At 44.6% G+C, this 18,924-nt stretch overlaps 1 protein-coding gene across 2 annotated transcripts in view; it reads left to right on the top strand.

Annotated features, from left to right (window-relative positions):
* Positions 1-18,924, top strand: part of TRIM37 (tripartite motif containing 37) — a 116,139-nt gene that overhangs the window by 12,687 nt on the left and 84,528 nt on the right. For both annotated transcript variants that reach the window (XM_075589780.1, XM_075589779.1), the window contains exons 5-8: positions 613-700; positions 2,819-2,941; positions 4,635-4,758; positions 10,120-10,187. In XM_075589780.1, the coding sequence (XP_075445895.1) occupies positions 613-700; positions 2,819-2,941; positions 4,635-4,758; positions 10,120-10,187 (403 nt within the window). The remainder of the gene's footprint in view (positions 1-612; positions 701-2,818; positions 2,942-4,634; positions 4,759-10,119; positions 10,188-18,924) is intronic.

The raw sequence follows: 18,924 nt of genomic DNA, 5'->3' as shown, positions 1-18,924 counted from the left end.
AGGCGCTGAACCACAGATGGGGCCCAGGGAGGAGGTGTACAGGGAAAGGGGCCTTTAGAAATACTTGTACGACGTTCTGGCTGCTAAAATAAGTAGCGGAATAGCGTTCCAGCGCGTGGACCATGGGCCCCTAAAGGTGGTGGGCCATATGGTAGTTCCGCCACTGACGGAAGGATAAAGTGCATTGAACTTAAACGGAAATGCCTCACTACTTCTTAACCCAGTGGCAGAAGAGGTGAAAAGGACATGTGGTTTCAGAAGACACAAACAAATGGCATGTGTAGAGCTTCTCCAAGTGCTTTCTTGTGGCATAAATTACATGACAGATCAAAGATGGCTACCTCCTGACAAAGAAACAAGTTGATCTTAATTATGTAACCTACCCTTTTTTATTTATTTATTTATTTTTTTAAGCGTCACTAGTGCACAAACATTTTTAAACCATTGATTTGATATTTTAACAAGTATGTAGTCTGCCTTATAATATCCATTGGTTGTAGCATTTATTTTTTTCCAATAGAAAGTTTTTTTTTGTTCTTTATCAGTGTGACTTCTAGAATGCTGTGAACTCTGCTTTTATTAAGAGTAATTGAACACAAACGTTCTTTTTAGATGTGAAAATCATCATGAAAAACTGAGTGTTTTTTGCTGGACCTGTAAAATCTGTATCTGTCACCAGTGTGCCCTTTGGGGAGGAATGGTGAGTAGAAAGTATTACAGGCATACCCCGCTTTAAGTACACTCACTTTAAGTACACTCGCGAGTAAGTACATATCGCCCAATAGGCAAACGGCAGCTCACGCATGCGCATGTCATCATGTCCTGAACAGCAATACCGGCTCCCTACCTGTACCAAAGCTGTGCGCAAGCGGGGAGACTATAGAGCCTGTTACAAATGCGTTATTTACATCAGTTATGAACGTATATAATGATTGCAGTACAGTACATGCATCGATAAGTGGGAAAAGGTAGTGCTTCACTTTAAGTACATTTTCGCTTTACATACATGCTCCGGTCCCATTGCGTACGTTAATGCGGGGTATGCCTGTACATAGCAGAAAATAACTGAGAATGTATTAAATGAATTGAACTGTGATATGTAGTAACCACTTTGTTAATCATAATGTTATGATTTGCCAGTGTATCGAAGACCAATTTAATCATAAAGCTCAAACATGAGGAAATACCACATAATTTCTCATATGTCCGTGTTCTTGTTTATATCACAAATAAAAATATCGCTTGTGAGCACATTCACATGTCATACAGGTCTGCTACCCTGCTTTTCATCATTATCTCTTAGACTGCGCTTATAGGCACGGCAACGCGACCGCGTGACGTCATCCGTCGCTGTTGTAATAGCGATTCCTGCTTTATAGTGCAGGTGAGCGGGTGGCATGGCCGTGAGCCATTCGCCCTCATTGACTGAACCGCTCAAGTGCCGCTGACGTCATGCGGTGTTCGCCATAAAAATCAAATTCTATTGACTTCAGCAATTTGTTTCTCGCCCACTATAGGCGCACACGACTGATTACATGAACTTGTTTTCATGCGTTGTCGCCGGGACTATAAGCGTAGCCTAAGGCTGCGCTCATGGTGGCGGTATCGCTACGTGCACGTCTGGGACTCCTACCTGTTTTCCTTTGCAGCTCCTCAAGTGCCTGCTGCTCTAGGTGGCGATATCGCGCGTTGACACTGCTACATTTTGTCCAGACAAGTAAATTTGTAATTTCGGGCTGCAGTCGCGTTACATCAACGTCCTGTGAGCTGGTTCAGCCAATGAAGGCGAACCAGCTTCGTGATGTGTTCGCCACGCCACGCCCCCGCATTGCCTCCGAACGCCTCCCAAATCTCCTGCAGCCAAATGCACAGATCACTGGGACTGCAGGAGTGCACGCAGTGGCGCGCAGGGTTGTGCGTGCCCGCGCCGCCACTATGAGCGCGGCCTTAGTATGCAGTGCTGCTGCAGCCAGGAATTCTGGGAAATGACAGACAAATGAGTACATCTTTGACGTTCATGTCCATTTTAACATGGAGCCCAATAAGCTCATGCCTGCTGCATTATCCAGCTTGTCAGCACAGCCTGGGTTACAGAAGTGCATGGCCAGTAAACCGACTCACAGGCGGCTGTTTCAAGGTTTTGGGTCTCTTCAATGTGAGGTTGGTTATACTGGCTTTGCAATGTGAAGTTGGAATAGGTTTCAACCACACATTATATAAATTATGGTGGGTAAAAAAGTGATAAACGCCCTCCACCGTCCAGTGTACAGCAAATAAAAATATCACTTGTGCGCACATTCACATGTCTCACACCACTAAACACTGAAAAGATTTTCTAAAGAGTACAATAATGAGTCCCTTCAGTCGTAAGCGATACATTTTTATTTGGACCAACCACTAAGATGCTTTCTCAGTTAAACAAAGTACTGTACAAGGTTATTTCTCAAACTTGTCTATATTTTGGTAGATGCCCTCCTGCCCTATGGCATAATTATCTTTATTTTTTATCTGTACAAAAATAAAGTATTAATAAATGTATTACCTAACTTTTTTGTGTGAAATTGCAATTTAGCATTTTGATCCCCTTGGAAGTGTTGACCACAGTGATGATTATGGAGACGCATGTTAACTCTGACACGAGATTCTAATCCATCAATCTGTACCATCAGTAGATCAGTGCAAAGGATTTGTCTTAAATCCTACTGCAATTACTATACAAGAAAAGGCCAGATTGTGTCCCTTTGTTTTGCTACTTGCTGAGTACCAGTTGAATACTGTTATATTAATAGGAAATAGAATACTATGATTGTCATTTCAGCATGGGGGACATACCTTTAAACCTTTGGCTGAAATCTACGAGCAACATGTCACAAAAGTAAATGAAGAAGTAGCAAAACTCCGCCGGAGGCTTATGGAATTAATCAGTCTTGTGCAAGAAGTGGTAAGGCGTTATACAAATGATAAAACGAATAGTCTTTTATTATCGTTAACTGTTAATATATGCAATGATGTGAATAGCTATGTAATTGGATTGTCCTTTCTGCAGTTTTTATGTAGTGAAGTGCTGCTAACTTTGTTTCAGGAACCGTTGTAAGTTGGCAAACAAATGTAATTAATGCCTTGTGCAAACTCTTGAAAGAATATGGTTACTTATTTGCTTGCCTGACTTCTGTTTGGCTGTGTTTTTCCAGACATCTTTTATGTATTAAAGGGGCTGTACCTCCTATGACCCAAGTCAATGAGCAATTAATGCTTTTTTAAAAATGTATTTTAAACATAGGTTTGAAGCAGAGATCCAGACCTCGAAGGGGGCGCTGGTATCTCTGAAAAGTTTAAAGCTCCTGCCTCCCTCTGGCCAATAAGAAGCGAAACCTGATGATGTCACAGCTTCCAGTTGGCCCACAGAGCACGGAGGCTTTGAAACGCTGCCATTACATTACATCTTAGGACATCCAATTCCCATCCCCCAAGCCTCCATGTCACTTATTCACAAGATGGAAACAGGCTGGCATAATGCATGTATCTGATCTGCCATTCATAGACCAGCTACAACTCTTCCGGTTTTTTTTTTTTAAAGGACAGTTTAAGTGCCCTAATTCTGAGATGTGGTTATATTATCATATTAAATATTTCTTACGGTCTCTGAAGATGCTACAGTTGAAGCCATATATTTATATACTGTACCTCAGCTGTTGTGGTCATAATCTTTTTTTGTGTATATATGCTATTATGGGCATGCAAGCCTCCGTTTGCAATTTCCTGGGAAAAGGGACTAGGATCCAAAATTAACATTGAGGAATAGTCTAAAATGTGGGAAGTGACAAGCTCATCCTCAATAGCTACACAAATTCTTGGAAATCTATCACAAATATATGAATGGCATCATACCCCTGTTGGGACTACATTGCCTCTTTCCAGAAGTCTCAAATCTGTGCAAGAGGAAGTGTGGTAATACGAGATCAATTAAGCATAATTTGATGGCAATATCCATTATAACGCCATTTACAATGAAAATGATCATTACTGTTGTCCCTAATGGCCCTTGGGTTATATTATAAAACAGACATTGCCTTCAAGATTACACCGTTAAAAAATCATTAGTTCTATATTTAATAGTGCAGCAGGATTGGAAGCATCCTACCACACCACCTATAGATAGTTGGAAGTCCAGATTATGGGAAGTGATGACTGGAGAAACTGACGCACTACGTCAGTAGTGTCAAATTTAAGTAGTCAAATTGTAAGCCATTCAGGCCCCATGCAAATTCCAAATATTAAGACCTATCTATTCAGTCCTATGTTTCAATGGTAGACACCAGTAACTATAATTTCTGTATTTAGTGACAATTTTACCAATGTCAAATGTTCTTATCTAAATTGAAGTGACGAAGATTTATTATAACTTTCTCCTTTTTCTTCCTGCATTCTTCCTGCATTCTTATAGGACATTTGAGTTTAATTTTATTTCTACAGTTCTTTGTGAATATTGATTTTCTGCCATTTTATTTTCAAATGGGTTTGTTGTATAATCTGAAACTTGAAAATGAAGTGTTTTACCCTCAAAAATGTTTCTGCCTTCTATGTGAGACTGCCATTGTAATCCTTGAATGACTGGTATGTGACCCCCTCTGCAGGAACGGAATGTAGAGGCCGTGCGCAGCGCAAAGGATGAGCGTGTTCGAGAAATCCGGAATGCGGTAGAGATGATGATTGCACGACTAGACACGCAGTTGAAGAACAAACTCATCACACTCATGGGTAAGTTCAAGCATTTGGATATACAATATTTGGTGTGCTCCTTAACTTTGTTATGGTCGTTGGGATACTGGTTGCAGAAAAGACTCAAAACAAATGGTATGGCAATGTACTGTAGTCACTTCAGTCAAGCAACTCTTGAGTAGTTAAATAATATTGAATTAAGCGGTCTTCTGCCATATGGCTCAAAGGTGTCTTCCAGCACCAGAAAGCATGAATATATAGCTTCTCTAACTTGCATTCTACAGGCTCCATTAAATGTACACCTATGTAATTATATTCAATTAGTCAGTTAGGTTTGTAATGGGAGGCAGGATTATTACACTAGGAATCAGTACACTAGACAGAACTGTAGAGTTGACCAATAGTTAATTTATTGGAAAAAAGTTTCCACAAACGCCCAGTACATAAGACTCACACAAACTCCCCCAACTGGGGGAACGGCCAATAATCCTAGGTGCGTGGACCTCCGTCCAGAACCTTCCCCCGATACTTGTTCCCAACTTGCGCCGCTGTCGGTAGTATGAGCAGTGCAGTCTTGCTTTCTGCTAACTAGATATTTTAAATTTCCCGCCGTTGCTTCACTCCAAACAGCTCATGCCGACCCTGCACACACAGACCGCAGCTCCACTGGATGCTCCAGACCCCTGCACTGGGTCTCTTTGGCTCCTTTCTGCTAACTTCGTCAGCTTTCACCTCTGTCAGCACACAGCCTTCACAAAGGCTTTCAGATCCAGAATGACTCTCGAGGCTGTGGAGAAGGTGTATTTATACCTCTGTCCCAATCAGGGAGATTGCCAGCTAGTCTGTGTAGGAACAATAGTCTCTGCACACAACCCCAGACCTGATTGCTGAAATTACTGGGGTTGAAGGTGGGCCAGGGAGCCCAAAATGGCATGCTCAAATGTGGTCATTCCTATCCTTAACATAGTCCACAGGATGTAGGCCCACAAAAATCCCATTCAGTCATACAATACTGCATACAGCTTTCTTGCAGAACAAATCCACATGGCAGGTGGTCAACCTCTCCCTGGTTCCTCAACAATGGCTAATCCAATCAGTGTTGATGCCTACAATATCAAACTCTGATGTGATGGCAGGTCCTTTTGCAAGAGTGTTAACCCCTGCAGGTACACCCTCTTTAACAGAGCTGTACATTACTGTTTTACATTAAGAATAACATAGGACTGGTACAATAAACGTACATACATAAATAAATACATTATATTGTTGACAGGTAGGAGTAATGGCGGTCTTAACCTTTATTTAAGAGCAGCCAAATCGACCCCTACCGTCACACCTCCCCTCCTAAGCGGAGAGCTCTGGGGTAGCGTCCCCAAGATCGACGCTCAAAGGTCGGTGCTTTGCTGGCCCCGAATTGTCCTACTGGGAAAGTTCATCGGCATTTCGATGCTCACTCCCCTTCTTGTGCTGTACGGTGAAGTCATATTCTTGTAAGGCCAGACTCGACGGCAACAGCTTGGCATTATCTCCTGAGACCTACTGCAACCAGCTCAGGGGATTGTGGTCCATAATGACAGTGAAAGGGCGGCCATACACATATGGCTGGAGTTTCCACACTATGGCCAAGCACTCCTTGATCGTAGCATAGGCCACCTCCCGATCTAGCAACTTGCGGCTCAGGTACACGAAGAGGTGTTTGACCCCATCGGTACCCACCTGACTCGGTACTGTGCCAATGCCAAAGTTAGAGGGATCATTCTGAATCTGGAACCGCTTGTCCTAGTTGGTAGCTGCCAAGATAGAAGCACTTGTCATGACTGCCTTGACCGCAGAGAAGGTGCTGTCACACTGCGGCGACCAGCTTACCGTGCAAGGGAGCCACTTTTTGGTCGTATCTGTCAGGGGTGTGGCCAGGGCACTAGTGGGGTGCAAACTTGCGGTAATACCCGGCGATCCCCAGAAACTCTTGTACCCATTTCTGTGTCTTGGGAACCAGCCACCCCACAATGCCTTCTACCTTCAGGGTCTCGTGCTTCAGATGCCCCTGTCTATCCTGGACCTGAGGTATAAGATCTCTACCATCCTGATTTGAAACTTGTCTGGCTTTAGCGTAGGTCTGGCCTCCTTAATGCGGGTTAGGACCACTGCTATATGGGTAAGGTGGTCAGCCCAAGTGTTGCTAAAGACCGTCAGGTAGTCAAAGTACGCCCAGGCCACCCATGCATTCCCTCGAGCAGGTGATGGACCAGGTGCTGGAATGTAACCTGCGCATTCCTCATCCCAAATGCCAGGGCCATTCATGGCATGGAACAAGCACCTGACAGTCGGGACATTTAACAGCTGGTACCCCACGCAGAACCGGGTGGTTCCGTTCTTTTTGGGGACATAAACTACTGGCGAAACCTAGGGACTCTGTGACCTGGAGATCACCCCCCATCTCTTAGATCTCCCTCTCTAGGCTCTGCTTTATTTCCACAGACACCCTGTACGGGGACTTACGGAGGGGCCCTCTGATCGCCGGTGTTGACTGGATAATTAGTGAATTCCATCCCTGGCTTGTCTGTGAACAGACCCCATACCTTCCAAACAACTCTCGTGCCTGCTCCCGTTGGAGAGCGGTGAGTTGGGGCCCAATCCCCACGTCTTACACAGAGCCTCCCTGCCAAGCCTTCCCTAGAAGATCGGGCAGAGCTCTGCTCGCCGTGTCTCACAATGGTGTGCTACACACAGCCACAGGCTCACTTGTATGGTACTACTTCAGCATATTTATGTAGTAGCTCCCTTGCCTACCTAACTCTTGATCCAGAGCTACCACATAATTTGACGGTTCAGCAGCACGCCTCCTGCTCTCCAAGCTCGGGTCCGTCTGCACGGCATCCAGTAATGCCTGGCTGCTGCGGCCCCCTGGCCCTAGTCATAAAGTCTGGGATATCGTTCACCGTCAAGTTGGGCTCCTCATTTTACATGGTCAAACGCCTCTGGAATGAACATCCATGACTGTAGGCTTCAAGGCCCAGGGAGTGGTGGGTTCAGGGTTGAGATCCTGAGCAAAACCTGATTCTGGGACAGGATCCTGGCGACTGGATCTGAGTCACTGGGGCTACAGCTTGGTCGTCCTCGTAGCTGCATCGGAGCCGACCCAGTTCATTGCACAACACTGCGACATCTAAGCCGGGAAAAATGCTGATATCGCGGATGCCTTGGCCCGTGCACAAGACATCTGGAGGGATTTGCTGTCCCCAGCTTCCAGGGTCCCCCTCATCCCTTCCCTGGGTAGAAGGTGCTCTGGCCCAACCATATCCAGCTGAACCAGAGTGACAGCAGCGCCGGAGTCGAGCATACCTACAGTCATTCGATCCCCAATGGGCACCGGTCTGAGGTGCTTTATCCTGCCGTCTGTGGGAACAACACCGACCGTGGCAACCTGGGGTGTCTGCTCCGGCTGGGAGAAGGGGGTTGGTCGCTTTTGGTCTCTGCGACCGCCATCGGGAACACGGGATGGTGCTGGGTCATCCGGGCTGCCTGCCGAGGCAATGGACGTGCTGCTGTGGTGCGTTGTCCGGCCCCTACAACATAGGGTTGGGGCAGCTGTGCTTCATTTGCCCTGTCTGGTTCTACCCGAAACACCGCCGTACATGTCGAACTCGGGTCGAGCTTGGGCTGAGTGGTCACGAAGTCGTCTGCTAAGATGACCGCTTGCCTCGCGTGGAACGACTTGCAGTCGGTGACCCATTCCCGCACCTCGGGTAAGCATTTTAACATGAACTTTTGTTCCTTGACCATAAAGTTATGGAGAGTCTCTTAAAGGTGGTCACATCACACCCGGCGATCCACCGTTTAAACTGGTGCTCCAACCAGGACATAAATTTGAGGAGTGTCTCGGTATCTTTTTGTTTAGTGCTCTGAACTTGGCCCGGTAGGTCTCTGGTGTAATGGCATTTCTGGCCAAGAGTATCTCCTTTACAACCGGGTAGTCCTTTGCATCCTCCCGGTCCCTCTCTGTGCGCCATGTCTACTTTTCTACGCAGCTGCGGGACCTGGTATGTGACCCAATTCTCCTTGGGTAGTTGTTGCATCTCGCAATGGTTTTCAAAGGACCGTAGATACCCGCCAATATTGTCAGTATCCTCGCATAATTTGGCAAAGCTGCCGTAGTTTCCCATGTCCTCTAGCGCACACCCAGTCTGCCAGCATACCCATCTACACTGCGGGTAGCACACTTGAACCTCCACCGCCTCATCACTCAAGCTGGTGGACGATTCTCATAGTCCTGAAGGAACGGCAACAGTCTCTGTTCCAGAATTAATCATTCTTGAGGCGGGTGAGAAGGTGTATTTATACCCCTGTCTTAATCAGGGAGATGCCAGCTAGTCTGGGTAGGAACAATAGTCCTGGTCTCTGCATACAGCCCCAGTCCAGGTTGATGAGATTTCATGGGCTGAAGATGATACCAAAATGGCATGCCCAAATATGGTCATTCCTAGCCTTAACATAGTCCACAAGATGTAGGCCCACACAAGTTCCCATCCACAGTCATACAATACATATATAGCTTACAGCTTTCTTTCAGAACAAGTCCACTCGGCAGGTGGTCGACTTCCTCAGCAACTGGCCTAATGCCATCAGTGTCCAGGCCTAAAATACCAAACATGTGATTACAGCTTTTTTTGCAAGAGTTAACCCCTGCTGGTCCACCCTCTTAACAGAGCTGTAAATCACAGTTTTACATACTTTAATAATAACATAGGATTGGTACAATAAACTGTACATACATAAATAAATACTTCATATCGTTGACAGGTAGGGGTAATGGCAGACTTGACCTTTATTTAAGAGCAGGTAAATCTGCCCAAACGTCCATAAGGTTTACAAGATGAAGTGGCCTGATTTGAAAACTTGGGTATCGATTATTCTATACCTTTTTGTTTATATTGTGAGCCACTTCAAATGCTCTGCTAAGAACCATCAAAAGCTTTTTGAGCACATGCATTCTTTTATATTTAGGCTGAACATGTTTTTATTTATGGAATTTACATCCCAAGTCATTTGCAAACCGAACTGATGCATAGGGGGCAATTTCATCATGCCTTGTAAATAAACAAGCCAGCTTTTCCATACATCATATATGAAGCAGTACGATAGAGCAATGAAAGCGTATTTTCCTCATTGTTAATATTTGACAAGGCGTTGACCTGTTTAATGTATTAAAAATAAATCTATCCCTGTGAAATACATTTTGTATTTGACTATACAGTACATACACTTGTATTTAAATGTCTTTACAACATAGTGCTTTCTTCCCCTCCCCCCCCCCCCCCCCCCCCACTAACAAATGTAAAAATATTCCTAGTAGGATAGTTCTTCTGATTGTTTATATAGATGTATATATTTTTCCCTTAGGTCAGAAAACATCCCTGACTCAAGAAACAGAGTTGCTGGAATCTCTACTGCAAGAAGTGGAGCATCAGGTGAAAAAGTAGTATTCTTTTTCTCTATTGAAGCATGGATTTTTTTTTTAATACATAACATACTCTAGCTCTATAGCAAAAGCCATTTAAGCACATATGGAGGGGTGGAGGAAGACTCTTCCAATTCACCATTTTAAGGAAGCCTATCTGGCTAACATCCAACATTCAACAACATCATTAACCCTTCTGATTATCGCTCTTCTGGAGGGCGAAAGTGTTTTCTTCCACGCTGCTGCTACAGCGCATCTAGCCGCCATTTAAATGTGCGTAATCAGTTTAACTGTATAGTGGTTCACATCCTCCATGGGTCTAGCCAGGATAATTAAGATTGGGTCTAGTGGCATCTTAATCCCCGTCAACTCTTCTATTAATTTTAGGACTGTCCTCCAATATGTCTGCATAACTGGACAGAACCACCAAATATGCGCTAGATCCCCTATCTGCCCACAACCCCTCCAGCATCTATCGGTAGCTTCCGGGAACATTTGCTTTAACCTCTTGGGAGTGTAATACCAACGCAGCAAAATGTTATAAATATTCTGCTTCGTTACTGTACATACAGAGGTTTTGCCTACATTGTCCCATATCTTCCCAGTCCTCCTGTTATTTCATTATTAAACACTAGATGGCGCTCAAACACTCCCAAATTATTACAGTGATTCAATTCCTATAGAATATGTGATAAAAAATAAGGTGATCAATATAAAATATAAAAAATAAAATATACAGTGATAATGTGAAATAAACAGTGAAACACACAGTTAAAGAATGAAAAGGACCGACTTCACTCAAACCCTCAGCAAGACTGTTCCAAAAGTCTTCACATAAGCAACTCTCCAAAATCCAGGGGAGCGAAGTAGGGACCATGAAAAATAGAAAAATTCTACATAGTGCAATAATGCTACAACAGTGAAAAGATATATATATATAATCTCCAAAAAGGCCTACTCACAATAGAGCAGGAATATTCAGGCAATAAGGAGACCAATCAGGTGTAAGTAGCCGCTCGTGGTGGTAGTCAGCAATCTCGGACAAAGAGATAAACAAGCATAGTGCAGATCAAACACAATACTTTATGTACAGATAAACCAAGGCTCAGAAATGGAGGCTTACCATCTGAAGGCAGAAAAAAGGCAAGGACAATGTAGTGGTGCAGTACAGTCTCACCGCTCCCTCTCTCGGCACACGCCAGCAATCTCTTCCGCATCCATCGAGCCCGACACGTCACTTCCGGTCACGCGATCTCGTTCTCTGTAGACGTCTCCTGGCTTCTCTGGATAGGACTGCGCTTTCTCTGTCTCCTGCCCCAGCTGCTGTGAGCTGACAACGCGTTTCGACGTCACTGATGACGTCTTCTTCATGACGTCTTATTTCAGCCTGGAAGTCCAGGGCCCACTGATCCATATATTTATGGTCCGGTGTATCCTTTTGGGGGGGGGGGTGGGGGGTCTTGGGGGGGGTTAACCCCCTGGTAGAGAAATTAGATCAGACCCTTTTTTTTTGTTTTGCACAAATCTTCGAATCGTGTATAACCGGGGAATTCCTCCCCATAAAAACCCTGTCGAACATGGATATATTTGAACATCTCAGTTGGGTTTAGACCATATTTTCTAGTCTGATCTTTAAGAGACATCAGCTCGTCTTTTTCTAATAGATTTTCATCTCTAGAATCCGTCTCCAGGGTTCAAAATCCTGATCCTGAAGTCCCGGCAGGAACCCTGGATTACCAAACAGGGGAATAAATCTGGATGGGGTTGACATCCATCCTTTATATTTCTTTTTTTTGCTAGCTGCCAGATTTTTAGAGAATTCGATTACCATGAGATCTGAGTGATTCCCAGTACCAACCCCGGGGTTTGACCATGGCAAAGAAGGCAGACCAACCGGGATTTTTAGCGAGCTCTCCAAATCTACCAGAGCATAAGTCCCTCCCGGGGAATTCCAATACACCATTTGTCTCAAATGAGATACTATATAATATTTTTAAATATTTGGTACTGCCATACCGCCTGGCGCCTTAGACTGCATCATAATTGATCTGGCTACTCTTGGTTGTTTGATTCCAGATAAATTGCATAATTCGATTTTTAATCTCTTTTATGGTTGTATGCGATACTGGTAATGTCTGGAAATAGTACAGAAGACTGGGGAGGATATTCATCTTAACGGCAGGAATACGCCCTAGCCAGGAGATACAATGGGAATTCCAGGCTTGTAGATCCTTTCTTATCTTGGAGAAAAGCTCAGGGTGGTTATATTTATATAGTGAGTTATAGTCTCTAGTGAGATAGATCTCCAGATACTTTAAATGGGTCTTTTTCCACTTGTAGTCAAAATGGCCTTCCGTTAGCGCTAGATTTAATGCTTCTGACTTCCCTACATTGACTTTATATCTTGATATATCTCTGAATCCACAGTGGGTGGATTGTAAATTCGGAAGGGACACCAGAGGGTTAGAAATGGTAAGAATAACATCCGCAAAGGGTGATATTTTATAACACTCGTCTTTTATTTTAATCCCTTGTATATTTGGGAGGCTCTAATTGTTGCCGCACGAGGCTCGATTTGTCGGGGCAAAAAGAAGAGGAGATATAGGGCACCCCTGTCTAGTTTCATTTTTAATTATTAGATTGCTCTCCCCTCCTGACATTTTCAGGGTGGCTGTCGGGCAAAGGGCGCAGCCCCCTGTAAAAGAAAAAAAACATAGAACCCGAATGCCTCTAGCGTTTTATCTAGAAAATCCCATTTTATCCCATTTTATCCTATCAAACGCTTTCACTGCATCCAGACTCAACAGCACTGTCTTCACTTTAGATTTATGGGCCTGTTCAATCACATTGATAATTTTCCTTGTGTTGTCTGATGCCTGGCGTTCACTCACAGAACCCACTTGGTCATAATTGATTAACCTAGGACGTATTGGGTTCAACCTGTTAACCAGGATTTTTCTATAAATTTTCAAGTCCGTGTTAAGCAGTGAGATTAGTCTTGTTTATTTATTTATAAAATATTTTACCAGGAAGTAATACATTGAGTTACCTCTCGTTTTCAAGTATGTCCTGGGCACAGAGTAAAACAAATAATACATGGTTACAAATACAGTTACATAAATGAACAGGGTATACATTATATACAAGACATTGCGTGCACAGTTAAAGAAAATATATATTATGGGCGTATGAAACAGTTACAGACCAGATTAAAGTGTGAGACAGCCTTAGATTTGAAAGAACTTAAACTGGTGCTGGATGTGAGAGTCTCTGGTAGGTTGTTCCAGTTTTGGGGTGCACGGTAGGAGAAGGAGGAACGTCCGGATACTTTGTTGAGCCTTGGGACCATGAATAGTCTTTTGGAGTCTGATCTCAGGTGATAAGTGCTGCATGTGGTAGGGATGAGGAGCTTGTTCAGATAGCTGGGTAGCTTGCCCACGAAGAATTTAAAGGCAAGACAGGAAAGATGAACTTTGCACCTAGACTCTAGTGATGACCAATCTAGTTCTTTGAGCATTTCGCAGTGATGTGTGTTGTAGTTGGAACCCTATAGCTGCCACAACATAAAAGGGTCCTTACCCTCTTTGGGGATCACCACTATATTAGCTTTGATCTGTGAGGGGATTTGTTTTCCACTTAGAAAATCGTTAAATACATTTAATAAACATGGTCCTAGGATTCCTATAAAATTTTTATAATACAAATTTGAGAAACCATCTGGGCCAGGAGCCTTTGATGGCTTCAGTGAGCCAACCGCCCTTGTTAGCTCTATTTGAGTTATTTTTGCGTTTACAATTTTGTGATCTTCCTCTGTCAATTTCAGAAGTTTGCATTCTCTAAGATAATCCTCTATCTGGGACACGGCCGGGATCTTAGAGGTTGGGGATGAGTTATCTAGGTTATAGAGGTCCGTATAGAATTCAGCAAATTTCTCTGCTATTTTAGGCCAGGTGCGTGGAGGCTGAGGGAAAGCGGGTGCTTTCCCTGGCCTTACTGCGCACGCCGTCCGGGGGCGGGCCAGTGACCGGCCCTCCGCTCCCCTCAGCGCGCAAACTAAAAATTTTTTGAGTGCTACGCCTCCGCACACCTGCAGAAGCGTGCGCGAGCCCCTGCTAAAGCCGCTCATTGCGGCTGCAGGGGCTCACTGGCGAGCGTGAGCGCGGGTCAGCGGCTAAGCCAGTGATTTTCCAACCTTTTTTTGTTTGGAGGAACCCTTGAAGTATTTCGAAAAATCTCGGGGAACTCCTATATGGCTGACACATATTACAGGGGTCAGTCACAACATTTCACACCTCACGAGCCACCTCTATTTCCCACAATTTACCCATTTATTTCTGTCCCATCCATCTCACTAACCCGCCTCGCATATATTTATCCCTTGCGTCTCACTCTTCCTCTTTTCCTCCCTTACTCCCTCCTGCCCCCCTCTCTAATCTCTCTCGCCCCTACCTTCCGTCAATTACCCCACTCTCTCAATCCACCCTACAAAATACATACCAAAAAACCCCTGTGATCTGTGGTCCATAGGAGGAACCCCTGAGACTGCTTCAAGGAGCCCCAGGGTTCCACAGAACCCTGGCTGGGAATCACTAGGCTAAGCGCTGACCATGCCCGCGACCTTAGACACGTTCTATAGTGCCGTGCGCGGAATTTTAGTTGGCTGACATTAGTCAGCCTTTCTATAGAAGGGCCGCGTGCGCACGGCAGGGAGAGGGGAGCAGACAGCGGCGAAGATGAAGAACTTCATCTTTTCGCGCTGCTGCCTGCTTGTGTGTGCATGGGGAGGGATGGGGAGGTGTGTGGAGGGATGGGGAGGTGTGTGGAGGGATGGGGAGGTGTGTGGAGGGATGGGGAGGTGTGTGGAGGGATGGGGAGGTGTGTGGAGGGATGGGGAGGTGTGTGGAGGGATGGGGAGGGATGGGGAGGTGTGTGTGTGTATAGGGATGTGGAGGTGTGTGTGTGTAGGGATGTGGAGGTGTGGATGTGGAGGTGTGTGTGGATGTGGAGGTGTGTGTGTGTGTGGATGTGGAGGTGTGTGTGTGTGTGTGTGTGTGTGGATGTGGAGGTGTGTGTGGATGTGGAGGTGTGTGTGGATGTGGATGTGTGGATGTGGAGGTGTGGAGGTGTGTGTGGATGTGGAGGTGTGTGTGGATGTAGAGGTGTGTGTGTGGATGTGTGGATGTGGAGGTGTGTGTGGATGTGGAGGTGTGTGTGGATGTGGAGGTGTGTGTGGATGTGGAGGTGTGTGTGGATGTGGAGGTGTGTGTGGATGTGGAGGTGTGTGTGGATGTGGAGGTGTGTGGATGTGGAGGTGTGTGTGGATGTGGAGGTGTGTGTGGATGTGGAGGTGTGTGTGGATGTGGAGGTGTGTGTGGATGTGGAGGTGTGTGTGGATGTGGAGGTGTGTGTGGATGTGGAGGTGTGTGTGGATGTGGAGGTGTGTGTGGATGTGGAGGTGTGTGTGGATGTGGAGGTGTGTGTGGATGTGGAGGTGTGTGTGGATGTGGAGGTGTGTGTGGATGTGGAGGTGTGTGTGGATGTGGAGGTGTGTGTGGATGTGGAGGTGTGTGTGGATGTGGAGGTGTGTGTGGATGTGGAGGTGTGTGTGGATGTGGAGGTGTGTGTGGATGTGGAGGTGTGTGTGGATGTGGAGGTGTGTGTGGATGTGGAGGTGTGTGTGGATGTGGAGGTGTGTGTGGATGTGGAGGTGTGTGTGGATGTGGAGGTGTGTGTGGATGTGGAGGTGTGTGTGGATGTGGAGGTGTGTGTGGGTGTGGAGGTGTGTGTGGGTGTGGAGGTGTGTGTGTGGGTGTGGAGGTGTGGGTGTGGAGGTGTGTGTGGGTGTGGAGGTGTGTGTGGGTGTGGAGGTGTGTGTGTGTGTGGAGGTGTGTGTGGGTGTGGAGGTGTGTGTGTGTGAGGATGTGTGTGTGTGTGTGAGGATGTGTGTGTGTGTGTGAGGATGTGTGTGTGTGTGTGTGAGGATGTGTGTGTGTGTGTGTGAGGATGTGTGTGTGTGTGTGTGAGGATGTGTGTGTGTGTGTGTGAGGATGTGTGTGTGTGTGTGAGGATGTGTGTGTGTGTGAGGATGTGTGTGTGTGTGTGGTGTGTGTGTGTGTAGGATTGTAAAATAATAAATATTTATTTTTTAAACTTTTTTTTTTTTCTTTAAAAAAATCTATCTAGGTCTTACTTTCACTCACACAACCCATGCACACGCACATACACACACATATACACTAACCTGCAGCTCCCGGTTCTATATACATGAAAAGCATGCGGCACGTGCACGCGAGTTCGCATAGGAACGCACGGCCGCATGCTGTATAGAACAGCCCTTAGAGGGATTGTATGTCACTTCTCCACCTTTCGTTCTAATAGCTGTAACCAAAGTTCTCAACCTAATCCCTCTGAGTTTATTTGCCAACAGACGGTCAGCTTGATCTCCTTTTATCATAATACATCTGTTTAGTCCACTTCAGGATTGTGTTGGTGCGGTCTTGCACTCCGGTAAGTAGCTGGTACATCAAGTGTTAATCAGTCAAGATGTATGCCGTCGATGTGGAGAGAGAAGTAAGAGGGAAGTTGCCACTAATTATGGATCGGAGCTCAGAGGTAAATATATATGAGAGTTCCTTAACCCTGTAGCCTGTCTTCTTATCTGGGCAGGAAAATCCTCTGTGTTTCCGTTCAGCTCTGCGGTCCGTGTGATCATGGTTGGGCAATTCTGATGCAGCAGAGGTCCCCCAATAAAGTACACTACTAACACGGTTGTGCTGGATCTGGGGGTACGGTATATCCTCCGGTCTGAGGAAAAAGGTCCTCTGTGTTTGTGTCCGTTTTATGAGCCGTTTGATCGTAGGCGGACGATTTGGCTGAAGCGAGGACTTCCCAATAGCACTCTCCCTTGGCGGGCGTCCTGGATCTTGGGTTGGCAATTGTAATTGGAAGAAGAAAACATCCGAAGCCACTGCAGTAAGCCAGCAAACAGTAAAGGCAAATCAAAGTAGAAATGGCTTTATTGGGCACGTAAGGAAAACAGGCTATACCTTGATGTTTCCTTTGAATGTTCCATTGTTACGGTCATTTGTTTGATTTAGTATATTATCCAAAGAAAGTTCTTATACTGTCTGTTTGAATAGTCAGTCTGTACTTTGCTGCACTTTAATATCTCCTATACATATTTATGGAGAAGATATACAACCGACAAAGTTCTGACAAATCTAGTTTATCACAATTTAATGTCATTCTGAGATTCATTATGGTGACTACATACATTGCAGTTAATTCATTTTCATTTTTATTCGTTTTCATGACAACTATTACGTTTTTGGATAGAAGTCCCTCCATTAATATTGGAGTATTGCCATCTTTTGAATTACATAAAATAGCATCTGTTATCAGTTGCATAGTTAATCCCAATGTTTTACAGATCATGATATCCTTTAGGTATATGTGTATATAATAGACTTCGATTCAATTTGAGACAAATCTATCCTTGGGTTGCACATTGACAAGACACTCAGTGTAGAAACCGTGTCTCTACATACATTTATAAACTTTGTATCCCTTGAGATTATATATCTCGGGAGTTAATTTCACTATGATATACTCTTGTAACTATCTATATCATCATATGACTAGACACTACATATTTAGAGATCAATGAATTCATGATATTCAATAACATTACCGATTATGTCTAGAGATTAATAAAGTATAAGGATATTGGCACTTTATTGCATATGTGAGTTTACTTGACTATGGTGAACAAAAAAGAGACAGTCAATGGGTTAATCACCTTCAACTTAATACTGTTTCATGTTTCTTGTGATTTTAATTTAATTGGAATAACCTGTGTTCACCCGGTTTTCCGGTCTTTTAAATGTTGTTCTGTCCATACCTCCCCCACTCCCAGACGAAGTGCCCTTGGTGGCATGAAACGCGTAGAGGGAGGAGATGGAAAGCCTGTTTCCTTACGTGCCCAATAAAGCCTTTCCTACTTTGATTTGCCTTTGCTGTTTGCTGGCTTACTGCACTGGCTTCGGATGTTTTCTTCTTCCAATTACAATAGTCCACTTCAGGGCCTTCTCTACCTCTTCTTCTAATTGTAAACTCCTTGAGTTCTACTCTTGCCTGACTAAAGATTTTATAGACTTTCCTTGATGTGTTTTTTTCTTGTAAGATTCTTCTAACTGTACTATTTTCCGTTAGGATTTTTTGTTTCTCTATTTTTATCCTTTTTCTGTACGTTGCTATTGAAATGAGCTGTCTCCTAATCGTGGCCTTATGCACTTCCCATAATACTGCTGCTGATTGTACAGATCCCTTATTAATATATAAATAATTTTAAAGCGACTCTCCAATTTGAGTACTAATCTCTGGGTAATTTAATAGTGAGTCGTTCATCCTCCAATGGAATCACCGCGTCCTAGTAAATGGGGGGTCGAACAAGATCGCCTCAAGTGTGTGATCTGACCATGTACTAGGCCCTATATTTGAATGGACCAAGACTTCCAAGATACTCGGGGATACTAACATATTATCGATTCTTGAATACGAGTCATTTGGAGGCGAGTAAAAAGAATAGTCCCTCTGTCCTTTGTGTGCCACATCAGGCATCCCATAATCCAAATTTTTTGAGTAGCAGTCTAAATGTCTTTGCTACACTATAGGTCATTACGGAGTGTGGGTGTTCTGAGTGAGTGGACTTGTCCATGTCTGGATCTGGTTCCATATTAAAATCACCT

Source organism: Ascaphus truei, chromosome 3 (genome assembly GCF_040206685.1).
Source record: "Ascaphus truei isolate aAscTru1 chromosome 3, aAscTru1.hap1, whole genome shotgun sequence".
NCBI lineage: Eukaryota > Metazoa > Chordata > Amphibia > Anura > Ascaphidae > Ascaphus > Ascaphus truei.
This window is presented reverse-complemented; position numbering and strand designations above follow the sequence as displayed.